At 42.8% G+C, this 15,824-nt stretch overlaps 1 protein-coding gene across 1 annotated transcript in view; it reads right to left on the bottom strand.

Annotated features, from left to right (window-relative positions):
* The window catches only part of LOC115152816 (integrin alpha-9), a 151,918-nt gene that overhangs the window by 26,253 nt on the left and 109,841 nt on the right, over positions 1–15,824 (bottom strand). Inside the window, exons 19-21 of the mRNA XM_029697656.1 lie at positions 6,247–6,333; positions 1,443–1,522; positions 426–509 (exon numbers count right to left, since the gene is read on the bottom strand). Of these exons, the coding sequence (XP_029553516.1) occupies positions 426–509; positions 1,443–1,522; positions 6,247–6,333 (251 nt within the window). The remainder of the gene's footprint in view (positions 1–425; positions 510–1,442; positions 1,523–6,246; positions 6,334–15,824) is intronic.

Below are 15,824 nucleotides of genomic sequence, written 5' to 3'. Positions count from 1 at the left end.
ACACTGAGCGTTAGTTTTGACTTTCATCTTAATGTGACCGTTTGTATTGATCGTGATACAGTTCAAATAAAAAGCGACTGTCTCTCAGCTTGATTCTAGCCAACCATCTTAGCATCCTGTCCATGCGGCTTGATAATGTATATTTGAATAATACACAGTGTTGTCTAGTGACTTCATCTGATAGAATACGTTCAGAGAATACAGTATTTACCAATACATTATGGGGATTGGGTGAGTTTGGCCTAACTCTAGGAAATGGCTTACAGCATGTCTACAGTAAGTGTGTATTACAGTATGTCTACAGTAAGAGTGTATTACAGTATGCCTACAGTGTGTATTACAGTATGTCGACAGTAAGTGTGTGTTACAGTACATCTAAAGAAAGTGTGTATTGCAGACAAAGTAAAGATGTTTTGTCCTCTTACCCAGTGATAGCTGTGTCCACCTCATGGACGAGTGGGATAGACAGATCCAAATTGTTGTCCAACAGCTTATGCTCAGGGTTGGCACTACAATGAGAAAACAATAGGAGGCAATTAACAAATAGTCCATATAGTAGATAATAATACATTAACTATGCCAATTTACAGAATAGTGATTTAAGTACAAGGCTTTGTCTTCTCTACAGCAACATGAAAGAGAAAGTTAAGTCTTAAATTCTTCTGTCTAAAGAAAAAGGTCTTCATCTTTTTTCCACTGCTAACTTCCATACAAATCTGGCTACTTGGAATTATTCCCCTCTCCCAATCTTGTTACGGCAGACCCCTCCCAGCAGTCTAATGTGACGGTAGACCCCTCCCAGCAGTCTAATGTGACGGCAGACCCCTCCCAGCAGTCTAATGTGACGGTAGACCCCTCCCAGCAGTCTAATGTGACGGCAGACCCCTCCCAGTCTAATGTGACGGCAGACCCCTCCCAGCAGTCTAATGTGACGGTAGACCCCTTCCAGCAGTCTAATGTGACGGCAGACCCCTCCCAGCAGTCTAATGTGACGGTAGACCCCTCCCAGCAGTCTAATGTGACGGCAGACCCCTCCCAGTCTAATGTGACGGTAGACCCCCCCAGCAGTCTAATGTGACGGCAGACCCCTCCCAGTCTAATGTGACGGTAGACCCCTCCCAGTCTAATGTGACGGTAGACCCCCCCCCCCCCCCCAGCAGTCTAATGTGACGACAGACCCCTCCCAGTCTTGTGTGACGGCAGCATACAGTGTGTAGGTCCAAGGCGAATGCAATTACAGACGATAATGTGAGCAAACAGAATCGACTTCCACTCGACTCTGAGTGCCTGACATGATTAGCAAAGCGTACAAATTAAAGGTAGATATTTTACCAGTCTATGTAGTGTGTATGCATCTTCTCATTACCAACAAATGGTCTGGGTTTAGGCTTACCTTGCACTAAAACATTCCCCTGTATTAAATTTATAACGTCACAACGTACCTTTTTGCATGAACTAAAAACTGCAATGTCTCATTTTCCCCTGAAAGCCGACTTGTGTCGAAGATCACTGCAAGATGATACTGAGGAAAGACAAGGAAAGAGGAGGAGTGTTGGGGAAAGAGGAGGAGTGTTGGGGAAAGCTTTTAGTTAAATAACATGAAGAAAACTCAAGTAGCTGTCAAAATCATTTGTTTGCTTTTCAGGCTCTCCAGGGTATATTGGCAGTCAGTCAGTCAGGCAGGCAAGCAGTCAGTCAGCAGTCAGTCAGTCAGTCAGTGGGTACTGTACTGTAGGCTACTCCATCCAACATCGCCGCATATTGACATCATGGCCCATTGACTGCAGTCTGAACTACACACTGACTGTAAAACATGTATATGTAAATATTCTGTGATCATGTTTAGGACAGTTACCTTAATCTGTGCTCTTGATAAAGGAAACGTTATGCCTGGGTAACGATGAAAACTAGACATTGAATGGTATGGTTGGTATTAGAAGACTTACACTGAGTGTACAAAACATTAGGAACACAAGATATTTCCATGAGTCTGACCAGGTGAATCCAGGTGAAACCTATAACCCCTTATTAATGTCACCTGTTAAATCCACTTCAGTCAGTGTAGATGAAGGGGAGGAGACAGGTTAAAGAAGATTTTTAAGCCAATTGAGACATGGATTGTGTATATTGGACAGCGCCGACAGAAATGGTCGCCTCACTTCTAGTCCTTAAGAAACTATGCAGTAGTTTGTTTTTTTATGTATTATTTCTTACATTGTTAGCCCTGAAAATATTAAGTGTTATTACATACAGCCGGGAAGAACTATTGGATATAAGACCGATGTCAACTTACCAACATTACGACCAGGAATACGACTTTCCCGAAGCGGATCCTTTGTTCGGACCACCACCCAGGACCAGTGGATCTAATACCAGAAGCCGACCCAAAACAACATCGTCTCAGAAGAGGCAGATGGTGTGGCCTCCTGGTCAGGCTCCGTTGGCGTGCACACCGCCCACCGCTTCCGAGTATACTACTCGCCAATGTCCAGTCTCTTGACAACAAGGTAGACTAATTATAGCAAGGGTTGCTTTCCAGAGAGACATCAGAGACTGTAGAATTCTCTGTTTCACAGAAACATGGCTCTCTCGGAATACATTGTCGGATTCGGGTCAGCCACCGCGTTCATGCGTCGCGTTGACAGAGATAAACACCTCTCTGGGAAGAAGGGCGCTATGCTTCATGAGTAACTACTCATGGTGTAATCACAACAACATACAGGAACTCAAGTCCTTCTGCTCACCCGACCTAGAATTATTTACAGTCAAATGCCGGCCATATTATCTCCAAGAGAATTTTTGTCAGTTATCGTCACAACTGTGTATATACCCCCTCAAGCAGACACCACGACGGCCCTCAAAGAACTTCACTGGTCTCTATGTAAACTGGAAATATATCCTGAGGCTGCATGTATTTGTCACGACTTCCGCCGAAGTCGGTTCCTCTCCTTGTTCGGGCGGCACTCGGCGGTCGGCGTCGCCGGTCTTCTAGCCATCATCGATCCACTTTTCGTTTTCCTTTTGTTTTGTCTTGTCTTCCCACACACCTGGTCTCATTTCCCTCATTACATGTTGTGTGTTTAACCCTCTGTTCTCCCCATGTCTTTGTGCGGAATTGTTTATTGTAAGTGCATGTGCACGTTTTCTCTGGTGCGCAACGGTTTTTGTACCCATTTGTTTGTTGTTCTGGTTTCCGGTGGTTTTATGAATAAAACTGCTCAGTTGATTACCCAGTTTTGCTCTCCTGCGCCTGACTTCCCTGCCGCCAGTTATGCACTCCCTTACAGTATTGTAGCTGGGGATTTAAAAAAAAGCTCATTTGAGAACAAGGCTACCTAAATTCTATCAGCATATTGATTGCATCACTTACTCGGGCAATATTTATTTATTTAATTTTTATTTATTCTTTATTTAACTAGGTACTTCAGTTAAGAACAAATTCTTATTTACAATGATGGCCTAGGAACAGCAGGTTAACCGCCTTGTACACTCAATCACTGCTACTCTAACTTCCGCGATGCATACAAGGCCCTCCCTCGCCCTCCCTTTGGCAAATCCGACCACGACTCCATCTTGCTCCTACCATCTTCTAGGCAGAAACTCAAACAGGATGTACCCGTGACTAGAACCATTCAAACCTGGTTTGAACAATCGGAATCTACGCTTCAAGATTGTTTTGATCACATGGACTGGGAAACATTCCGAGCAGCCTCAGAGAATAATATCGATCTATTCGCTGACACGGTGAGTGAGTTTAAAAGGAAGTGCATTGGAGATGTGACTATTAAAACCTACCCTAACAAGAAACTGTGGATGGATGGCGGCATTCGCGCAAAACTGAAAGTGCGAACCACCGCATTTAACCATGGGAAGAGGACTGGGAATATGGCCGAATATAAACAGTGTAGTTATTCCCTCTGCAAGACAATCAAACAAGTGAAATGTCGGTATAGGGACAAAGTGGAGTCGCAATTCAATAGCTCAGACACAAGACGTATGTGGCAGGGTCTACAGGAAATTACGGACTACAAAAACAAAACCAGCCACGATAAGGACACCGACGTCTCACTTCCAGACAAATGAAACGCCTTGGTTGCCGGCTTTGAGGACAATACAGTGCCACCGTCGCGGGCCGCTAACAAGTACTGCGCCCCCCCTCTCCTTCTCAATGGCCGATGTGAGTAAGACATTTAAACTTGTTAACCCTCGCTAGGCTTCTAGCCCAGATGGCATTCCTAGCCGCGTCCTCAGAGCATATGCATACCAGCTGGCTGGTGTCTATACGGACATATTCAATCACTCCCTATCCCAGTCCCCACATGCTTCAAGATGGCCACCATTGTTCCTGTACCCAAGAAGGCAAAGATGACTGAACTAAATGACTACCGCCCCATAGCACTCACTTCTGTCATCATGAAGTGCTTTGAGAGACTAGTCAAGGATCATATCACCTCCACCTTACCTGCCACCCTAGACCCACCTTAGCAATCGCCATCACAATGCCCTATCCCATCTGGACAAGAGGAATACCCATGTAAGAATGCTGTTCAATGACTACAGCTCAGCATTCAACACCATAGTACTCTTCAAGCTCATCATGAAGCTGGAGGCCTTGGGTATCAACCTGTGCAATTGGGTCCTGGACTTTCTGACGGGTCGCCCCCAGGTGGTGAAGGTAGGAAACAACATCTCCACTTCGCTGACCCTCAACACTGGGACCCCACAAGGGTGAATGCACAACCCCCTCCTGTACTCCCTGTTCACCCATGACTGTGTGGCCATGCACACCTCCAACTCAAACATCAAGTTTGCAGACGACACAACAGTAGTGGGCTTGATTACCAACAACGACGAGACAGCCTACAGGGAGGAGGTGAGGGCACTCAGAGTGTGGTGTCAGGAAAACAACCTCTCACTCAACGTCAATAAAACAAAGGAGATGATCGTGGACTTCAGGAAACAGCAGAGGGAGCAGCCCCCTATCCACATCGAAGGGACAGTAGTGGAGAAGATTGAAAGTTTTAAGTACCTCGGCGTACACATCACAGACAAACTGAACCTCAGGAGGCTGAAGAAATTTGGCTTGTCACCTAAAACCCTGACAAACCTTTACAGATGCACAATCGGTACGGCAACTTCACCGCCCTCAACCGCAAGGCTCTCCAGAGGGTGGTGCGGTCTGCACAACGCATCACTGGGGGCAAACTACCTGCCCTCCAAGACACCTACATCACTACACACCTACATGTCACAAGAAGGCCAAAAAGATCATTAAGGACAAAAACCATCCGAGTCACTGCCTGTTCACCCCGCCACCATCCAGAAGGTGAGTTCAGTACAGGTGCATCAAAGATGGGACCGAGAGACTGAAACACAGCTTCTATATCAAGGCCATCAGACTGCTAAACAGCAATCACTAACTCAGAGAGGCTGCTGCCTACATAGAGAGTCATATCACCGGCCACTTTAATAAATGGATCACTAGGCACTTTAAACAATGCCACTTTAATAATGTTAACATATCTCACATTACTCATCTCATATGTACATACTGTACCTTATACCATCTATTGCACCATGCCTATGCCGCTCATCCATATATGTACATATTCTTATTCCTCCCTTTAGATTTGTTTGTATTAGGTAGTTGTTGGTGAATTGTTAGATTACTTGTTAGATATTACTGCACTGTCGGAACTAGAAGCACAAGCATTTCAATAAACTCGCATTAACATCTGCTAAGCATGTGTATGTGACCACTACAATTTGATTTGATTTGTCCCATTCAGAGGGTGAATGAGCAAGACAAGATATTTAAGTGCCTTTGAACGGGTTATGGTAGTAGGTGCCACGAGCACTGGTTTGAGTGTGCCAAGAACTGCAACGCTGCTGGGTTTTTCACACTCAACAGTTTCCAGTGTGTATCAAGAATGGTCCACCACCCAAAGGACATTCAGCCAACTTAACACAACTGTTGGAAATATTGGAGTTAACATGGGCCAGCATCCCTGTGGAATGCTTTTGACACCTTGTAGAGTCCATCTCCCGACGAGTTGAGGTTGTTCTGAGGGCAAAAAGGGGTGCAACTCAATATAAGGAAGGTGTTCCTTATGTTTTCTCCACTCATTGTAAATGTAGAAACAACAAACCATGTAATATATTTATAAACATTCTGCCATGACCGTTAGGAGCCATACCTTAGTCATATATTTATAAACATTCTGCCAGGACCGTTAGGAGCCATACCTTAGTCTTTGCTCTCATGAAGGGAAATCCCACGCTGCATTGGAGGAAGTCTAAATCAACAAGACCACAGGAAATACCCTTCTCTTCCTTGAATAGAGAAACAAACAGGGAGGAAGGGACGGGGAGAGAGAGAGAGAGAGAGAGAGAGAGGAAAGGGGCGACAGAAGCGAGGGAGGGAAGGGGGAGACAGAAGGGAGGGAGGGAGGGCCAGGGGAGAGAGAGAGAGAGAGAGAGTGAGAACCAAGGTGGAGGCAGCACAGAGAAAATATGATCACAGTGAAATACTCACTTCACAATATATAGCTGTGCCTGTGTGGAAATAACTTGTTGGAGGGGAAACAGACAGGGGGATGGGGGTGCAGAGAGAGAGAGAGAGACAGAGAGAACCATGGTGGAAGCAGTGAGAGGGGATCCAAGAGAAATTTAACAATGAACACTGCTGATAGAGCATGGCATCACAATACAGTGTATATAGTTTACTGACTAGAGAGGAGTTAAGGAAAATGCCATATTTACTTCATGATGACCCAGTTTAAATATTGTTCACAATGCAGGAACTACTACTACTACTACTACTAATAATAATAATAACAGTATATGTATTCTATATAGTGCTTTCATTACAAGTAGAATCTCAAAGACAAAAAAACAAAAAAACTATTGAACAAAACCAATGCACAGTAGGGAGGGATGTGGCAGTTCTTGGGCAATGGTCTTTAGATGATGCAATAATATACAATGACTTCCATGAAACAGGAAGGAAAAGACAACAGTACAAAAAAAAAAAATCTCTCTGTGGGACAGGACAGTAATAGGGAGGACAACCTCTATGTCCAGTGAACAAACTTCTGTGTCCCAAATGGTGTGTGTGTGTGTAAACACTAACCCTGAGAGGAGGAAGACACCAAACAGTGAGAGTTCACTAAGGGGCTGCTGTTTCTGTGTGTGTGTACAGGGGGGAACAACGTGTGTGTGTGTGTGTGTGTGGGGGGGAGACATTATGTGTGTGTGTGTGTGTGCGGGGAGGGGTAATGTGTGTGTGTGTGTGTACGGGGAGGGGTAATGTGTGTGTGTGTGTGTGTGTGTGTGTGTGTGTGTGTGTGTGTGCGTGCGTGCGGGGGGAGACGTGTGTGTGCGGGGGAGACGTGTATGTGCGGGGGAGACGTGTGTGTGTGTGGGGGGGACACATTATGTGTGTGTGTGTGTATGTGTGTGTGTGTGTGGAGACTACATATACAGTTGAAGTTGGAAGTTTACATACACATTGGTTGGAGTCATTAAAACTAGTTTTTCAACCACTCCACAAATTTCTTGTTAACAAACTATAGTTTTGGCAAGTTGGTTAGGACATCTACTTTGTGCATGACACAAGTCATTTTTCCAACAATTGTTTACAGACAGATTACTTAACTTATCCACTGTATCACAATTCCAGTGGGTCAGAAGTTTACATACACTAAGTTGACTGTGCCTTTAAACAGCTTGGAAAATTCCATAAATTATGTCATGGCTTTAGAAGCTTCTGATAGGCTAATTGACATCATTTGATTCAATTGGAGGTGTACCTGTGGATGTATTTCAAGGCCTACCTTCAAACTCAGTGCCTCTTTGCTTGACATCATGGGAAAATCAAAATAAATCAGCCAAGACCTCAGAAAATAAATTGTAGACATCCACAAGTATGGTTCATCCTTGGGAGCAATTTCCAAACGCCTGAAGGTACCACATTCATCTGTACAAACAATAGTACGCCAGTATAAACACCATTGGACCACGCAGCCGTCATACCGCTCAGGAAGGAGATGCATTCTGTCTCCTAGAGATGAACGTACTTTGGTACGTAAAGTGCAAATCAATCCCAGAACAACAGCAAAGGTCCTTGTGAAGATGCTGGAGGAAAGAGGTACAAAAGTATCTATATCCACAGTAAAACGAGTCCTATAATCGACATAACCTGAACGGCCACTCAGCAAGAAAGAAGCCACTGCTCCAAAACCGCCATAAAAAAAGACAGACTATGGTTTGCAACTGCACATGGGGACAAAGATCAGACTTTTTGGAGAAATGTCCTCTGGTCTGATGAAACAAAAATAGAACTGTTTGGCCATAATGACCATCGTTATGTTTGGAGGAAAATGGGGGGAAAAGAACACCATTCAAACCATGAAGCACGGGGGGGGGGGGGGGGCAGCATCATGTCGTGGGGGTGCTTTGCTGCAGGAGGGACTGGTGCACTTCACAAAATAGACGGCATCATGAGGGAGGAAAAGTATGTGGATATATTGAAGCAACATCTCAAGACATCAGTCAGGAAGTTAAAGCTTGGTCGCAAATGGGTCTTCCAAATGGACAATCCCAAGTATACTTCCAAAGTTGTGGCAAAATGGCTTGAGGATAACAAAGTCAAGGTATTGGAGTGGCTATCACAAAGCCCTGACCCCAATCCTATAGAAAACTTGTGGGCAGAACTGAAAAGGTGGGCGCGAGTAAGGAGGCCTACAAACCTGACTCAGTTACACCAGCTCTGTCAAGAGGAATGGGCCAAAATTCACCCAACTTATTGTGGGAAGCTTGTGGAAGGCTACCCGAAACGTTTGACCCAAGTTAAACAATTTAAAGGCAATGCTACCAAACACTAATTGAGTGTATGTAAACGTCTAAGCCACTGGGAATTTGATGAAATAAATAAAATATGAAATAATTCATTCTCTCTAATATTATTCTGACATTTCACATTCTTAAACTTCTTATGGCTGGAATCCCGTTAGCGGGATCGATATAACAACAGCCAGTGAAAGTGTAGGGCGCCAAATTCAAAACAACAAAAATCTCATAATTAAAATTCCTCAAACATACACGTTTTTTACATCATTTTAAAACTTTCCTTCTTGTTAATCCAGCCACAGTGTCTGATTTCAAAAAGGCTTTACGGCGAAAGCAAACCATATGATTATGTTAGGTCGGCGCCTATACACAAAAAAACAGCCATTTTCCAGCCAAAGAGAGGAGTCACAAAAAGCAGAAATAGAGATAAAATGAATCACTAACCTTTGATGATCTTCATCAGATGACACTCATAGGACTTCATGTTACACAATACATTTTGTTCGATAAAGTTCATATTTATATCCAAAAATCTCAGTTTACATTGGCGTGTTATGTTCAGTAATGTTTTGCCTCCAAAACATCCGGTGATTTTGCAGAGAGCCACATCAATTTACATAAATACTCATCATAAATGTTGATGAAAATACAAGTGTTATGCACAGAACTTTAGATAAACTTCTCCTTAATGCAACCGCTGTGTCAGATTTCAAAAAAGCTTTACTGAAAAAGCACACCATGCAATAATCTGAGTACGGCGCTCAGACACAAAAACATGCCATACAATATATCCGCCATGTTGGAGTCAACAATAGTCAGAAATAGCATTATAAATATTCACTTACCTTTGATGATCTTCATCAGAATGCACTCCCAGGGATCCCAGTTCCACAATAAATGTTTGTTTTGTTCGATAAAGTCCATACTTTATGTCCAAATACCTCCTTTTTGTTCGCGCCTTCAGTTCACAAATCCAAATTCACGATGCGCAGGTCAGACAAAAACTCAAAAAATGTCATTACAGTTCGTAGAAACATGTTGTCATGACTTTGCCCTCTGGGTTTTCTATGCACCATCCCCCGACCTCTATACTTCTGACACAAGGCTGTGTGAAGGCGGTCGTAAAATTCCAAAGGAGAATGTCCTGCCTCATGGCCACAGTATAAAGAGACAGAGTGGTTTCATGGAAAGAACAAAGGATTCTTCCACCTCACAGAATTGGAGAACCGAACGACATTTATGTTCTGGAGAAGGTATAAAAGATCGGTGAAGAATCCAGCTACGAACTGGTCCGCTTGGTATAATTTTGTGAGGCTCATTAGAGACAATATGGCCATATTACCATACAAAGGTTTATATACTAGCCTCAGCAATGAGACTTACATCTAATGGTTGTATAAAATGATTTAATAAGATTAAAGCTATTTGGAATATGTTGAGATGCTATGTACTGATGTTAATGTGAGAGAATTGTATTTCTGTACAAAGCTTAACTCAGTCATCGGCACGCCCCCAGGGACACAGACAGGACAAGGCGTCATGTGACAGCTTTTCTATGTTCAGCATAAAACCCCCACCCAAAATGTCTTTCTTCAGACCAGGCCTCCACTCCATTACGAGTTGGCCAATAGGTTTGACCATGCATCCCTCTACTGAAGTTTAACTATACCACGTGGTTCAACTTTTAGACTATCGATACCGACAGAATAATAACAAGTCTTTGATATTAATTAATAGTCTGCAGCTAGAAATTCGGTATCATTGAACGCGAAGACCGACGAAACAACCATTCTATAATGACATGAACGAATGTCGCTTTGAAAGATCCATTCTAACCGAGAGAGAGAGAGAGAACGCGGACAGACTCTCCAACAGAAACAAACTTTTCAACAGAGATCCCGACGACACACTGAGCGTAAATATATATATTGATTGCAATTGTTTCCGAATGAGTGAGCGTTCATGTGCAAAGGATTAGCATATCAATTGTTAATAATTATCAACTCTGTAGGGTCTTCTCAGCTGACCCCCCACTACTCTTTTGTTTAACAAGCCGCCATGCCGGTTTAGCCCACTAGGGCACATTACTCTACCAATTCTTTGTAACGATAACTACTGTTTGTATGCTTTCTGTGAATTACTTAGTTTAGTAAATAAATGATTTTAAGACAATTGATGTATGGATGACTTAGTGAAGACTGGGTTCGTGCAGATAACAACAATTTACGACATTTGGAATGAGACTGACGAGGTAAAGAATACACCATTTAAACCAGAAGATACTCGGTCAGATACTATAATATAATATAATATATAATGTTATAATATAGGAAAGTTATATTAGGAAAATTATAACTTTGTAATCTGAATATTTTCCTTGGTGCCCCGATCTCCTAGTTAATTACAGTTAAACGATTAATCAGTTTAATCGCGTAATAATAATTACAGGGAGTTATTTGATAAACATGTCTTCAGTTTAATGGTGCCCCAAAGACACGACAATGTCAAACAATGTATAGAATCAATCTTTAGGATGTTTTTATCATAAATCTGCAATAAAGTTTCAACCGGAGAAATCCTTTGTCTTCAGAAATGCAATGGAACTGAGCTACCTCTCACGTGAGCGCACATGGCTGAGGCTCATGCCCCTGCTGGCAGTCCTCTCAATGAGCTCTTATTCTCCCCCACTTCACAGTAGAAGCCTCAAACAAGGTTCTAAAGACTGTTGACATCTAGTGGAAGCCTTAGGAAGTGCAAAATTACCCCACAGACATTGTAGTTTGGATAGGCAATCACTTGAAAAACTACAAACCACTTCCTGGTTCGATTTGTTTCTCAGGTTTTTGCCTGCCATATGAGTTCTGTAATAGTCACAGACATCATTCAAACAGTTTTAGAAACTTCAGACTGTTTTCTATCCAAATCTACTAATAATATGCATATCTTAGCTTCTGGGCGTGAGTAGCAGGCAGTTTACTCTGGGCACGTCAGTCATCCAAGCTACTCAATACTGCCACCATCCATAAGAAGTTAAAAAAAGTGGTGATCCTAACTGACCTGAGACAGGAAATTTTTATTAGGATTAAATGTCAGGAATTGTGAAAATTTGAGTTTAAATGTATTTGGTTAAGATGTATGTAAACTTCCGACTTCAACTGTATATATTGTGACATTTCACTGGTCATCCCCAAAGCAAACACTTCCTTTGGCCGCCTTTCCTTCCAGTTCTCTGCTGCCAATGACTGGAACGAATTTCAAAAATCACTGAAGCTGGAGTCTTATATCTCCCTCTCTAACTTTAAGCATCAGCTGTCAGAGCAGCTTACCGATCACTGTACCTGTACACAATCTGTAAATAGCACACTCAACTACCTCATCCCCATATTGTTATTTATCCTCTTGCTCTTTTGCACCCCAGTATCTCTACTTGCACATCATCATCTGCACGTCTATCACTCTAGTGTTAATGCTGTATTGTAATTATTTCGCCTCTATGGCCTATTTATTGCCTTGCCTCCCTACTCTTCTACATTTGCACACACTATACATAGATTTTTCTATTGTGTTATTATCTGTACGTTTGTTTATCCCATGTGTAACTCTGTGTTGTTTTTGTCGCACTGCTTTGCTTTATCTTGGCCAGGTCACAGTTGTAAATGAGAACTTGTTCTCAACTGGCCTACCTGGTTAAATAAAGGTGAATTTAAAAAATGTAAAATAAATAAACATTGTGTGTGTGTGTGTCTGTGGGGGGGGCAATGTATGTGTGTGTGGTGGGTGGAGACGTGTGTGTGTGTGGGGGGTGGAGACATGATGTGTGTGCGGGGAGGTGAGACATAATGTGTGTGGGGGGTGAGACATGATGTGTGTGTTAGTGGGGGTGAGACATGATGTGTGCGTTTGTGGGGGTGAGACATGATGTGTGCGTTTGTGGGGGTGAGACATGATGTGTGCGTTTGTGGGGGTGAGACATGATGTGTGCGTTTGTGGGGGTGAGACATGATGTGTGCGTTTGTGGGGGTGAGACATGATGTGTGCGTTTGTGGGGGTGAGACATGATGTGTGTGTTTGTGGGGGTGAGACATGATGTGTGCGTTTGTGGGGGGGAAGGGAGGAGGAAGATGGCGACGCATCACAAATTTGACAAATGTCTTAATTTAGGCCTGCAGTGAACCCTAACGCAGGTTTTAATCTTTTAAAATACTATTGTTATTGTCAGTTTGGAAAAGTCCTAAATTAACTTGTTACAGTAAAAAATATATTTTTTTAACTAGACAAGTCAGTTAAGAACAAATTATTATTTACAATGACATCCTAACGGGGAACAGTGGGTTAACTGCCTTGTTCAGGGACAGAATGACAGACTTTTACCTCGTCAGCTCAGGGATTCAATCCAGCAACCTTTTGGTTACTGGCCCAATGCTCTAACCACTAAGCTACCTGCCACCACAGCATTCAATCGGGAGTCAACCGGCTACACTATTTAATCAGGTGTGAACTGGTTACAGTTTTCATTAGGGAGTGAACTGGTTACAGTTTTCATTAGGGAGTGAACTGGTTACAGTATTCATTAGGGAGTGAACTGGTTACAGTATTCATTAGGCAGTGAACTGGTTACAGTATTCGTTAGGCAGTGAACTGGTTACAGTATTCATTAGGGAGTGAACTGGTTACAGTATTCAATAGGGAGTGAACTGGTTACAGTATTCAATAGGGAACTACAGTGATTCCTAATGTCATGTGGACTTTACCTAGACTAGTAACTCCTGGATATGCTTCATATTTACCAGGGAGATTAGAGATACTGTATGCTGCATATTACCTCTCCCTCCTCTGCTCACACAATTACGAGGAAAACAAATCCATACAACTATCACTATTACAAATTCTCCTCCTCGTTTTGCCATAGTACCTACCAAACATCACCAGTCATTAGGATTTCCCTGCTCTGCTGACACATTGACGAGGAAACAGAACATCACTCCACACACCTATCATCCTGCCTCCCCTCCTCCTTCGACTCCCTGCTCCACTTACTCAGCAGTTCCTCCAGGCCGGGGTGGGGTGGGGTGGGTGTTAGGGTGGGGCTGTGCCCTTAGTCTTCATTAAATCAGCTAACATAGCAAAAATCCTTTACTATGTACATACTCAGTGAGCATAGCCTTGCTATTGAGAGAGGCCACCATAGGCAGACCTGGCTCTCGAGAGAAGAAAGGAAACTGAGCTGCACTTCCTAACCTCCTACCAAATGTTTGACCACATTAGAGACATATTTTCCACAGATCACACAGAACCACAAAGAATTTGAAAACAAATCCAACATTGATAAAGTCCTATATATGTTAGATGAAATACCACAATGTGCAATCAGAGCAGCAAGATGTTTGGCCCGTTGCCATGACAAAAGGGCATCCAGAGGAGCACAAACAACATTGTAAATACAACCTATATTTATCTGTTTATTTCACTTACTTTGGCAATGTACTTGCTTTGGCATAAGTTTCCCATGCCAATAAGGCACTTTCCCCATCACCCACCTGGCAGGGTGGAGTGAGGGAATAGAGCAGAGCAGACATGTGGCTTTCCTTTCTCTGTGGGGAGACTAGGGAGACTAGGGAATAGAGGACTACTGTCTGTTTGTTCATCTCTCTATCTCTCTCTCAATCTTTCACTGGTGTTTCCCCCATGTCTTTCTCCTCATTATTGTATCCCCAAACCACACATATCTCTGAGTCACTTCTCTTTTCAGTTCGCTGCAGCTAGCGACTGGAACGAGCTGCAACAAACACTCAAACTGGACAGTTTTATCTCTTCATTCAAAGACTCAATCATGGACACTCTTACTGACAGTTGTGGCTGCTTTGCATGATGTATTGTTGTCTCACCTTCTTGCCCTTTGTGCTGTTGTCTTTGCCCAATAATGTTTGTACCATGTTTTGTGCTACTGCCATGTTGTGCTGCTGCCATGTTGTGTTGCTACCATGTTGTCATGTTGTGTTTCTACCATGTTGTCATGTTGTGTTGCTACCATGTTGTCATGTTGTGTTGCTACCATGTTGTCATGTTGTGTTTCTACCATGTTGTTATGTTGTGTTGCTACCATGTTGTCATGTTGTGTTGCTACCATGTAGTCATGTTGTGTTTCTACCATGTTGTCATGTTGTGTTGCTACCATGTTGTCATGTTGTGTTTCTACCATGTTGTCATGTTGTGTTGCTACCATGTTGTAATGTTGTGTTTCTACCATGTTGTCATGTTGTGTTTCTACCATGTTGTCATGTTGTGTTGCCACCATGTTGTCATGTTGTGTTGCTACCATGTTGTCATGTTGTGTTGCTACCATGTTGTCATGTTGTGTTGCTACCATGTTGTGTTGCTACCATGTTGTGTTGCTACCATGTTGTCATGTTGTGTTGCTACCATGTTGTGTTGCTACCATGTTGTGTAGCTACCATGTTGTCATGTTGTGATGCTACCATGTTGTGCTGCTGCCATGTTGTGTTGCTACCATGTTGTCATGTTGTGTTGCTACCATGTTGTCATGTGTTTCTACCATGTTGTCATGTTGTGTTGCTACCATGTTGTCATGTTGTGTTGCTACCATGTTGTCATGTTGTGTTGCCATGTGTTGCCGCCATGCTGTTGTTGTTGTCTTAGGTCTCTGTTAATGTAATGTTGTGGTGTCCCCCTTGTCGTGATGTGTGTTTTGTCCTATATTTTTATTTTATTTTAAATGTTTAATCCCAGCCCCCGTCCCCGCAGGAGGCCTTTTGCCTTTTGGTTGGCCGTCATTGCAAATAAGAATTTGTTCTCAACTGACTTGCCTTGTTAAATAAAGGTTAAATAAATAAATGTTTAAAATCCATGCCAAAGACTCTAATTGGCTAAGGGTTGAGTGTTCGCAAATGTTTTTCTTCTGAGTCTTTAGTTCAGTTAAAAAATTCCCCAACTTTCCGTATTTAGACTTTGATATG

The sequence above is a fragment of the Salmo trutta genome, chromosome 18, assembly GCF_901001165.1.
Source record: "Salmo trutta chromosome 18, fSalTru1.1, whole genome shotgun sequence".
Taxonomy (NCBI): Eukaryota; Metazoa; Chordata; class Actinopteri; order Salmoniformes; family Salmonidae; genus Salmo; species Salmo trutta.
This window is presented reverse-complemented; position numbering and strand designations above follow the sequence as displayed.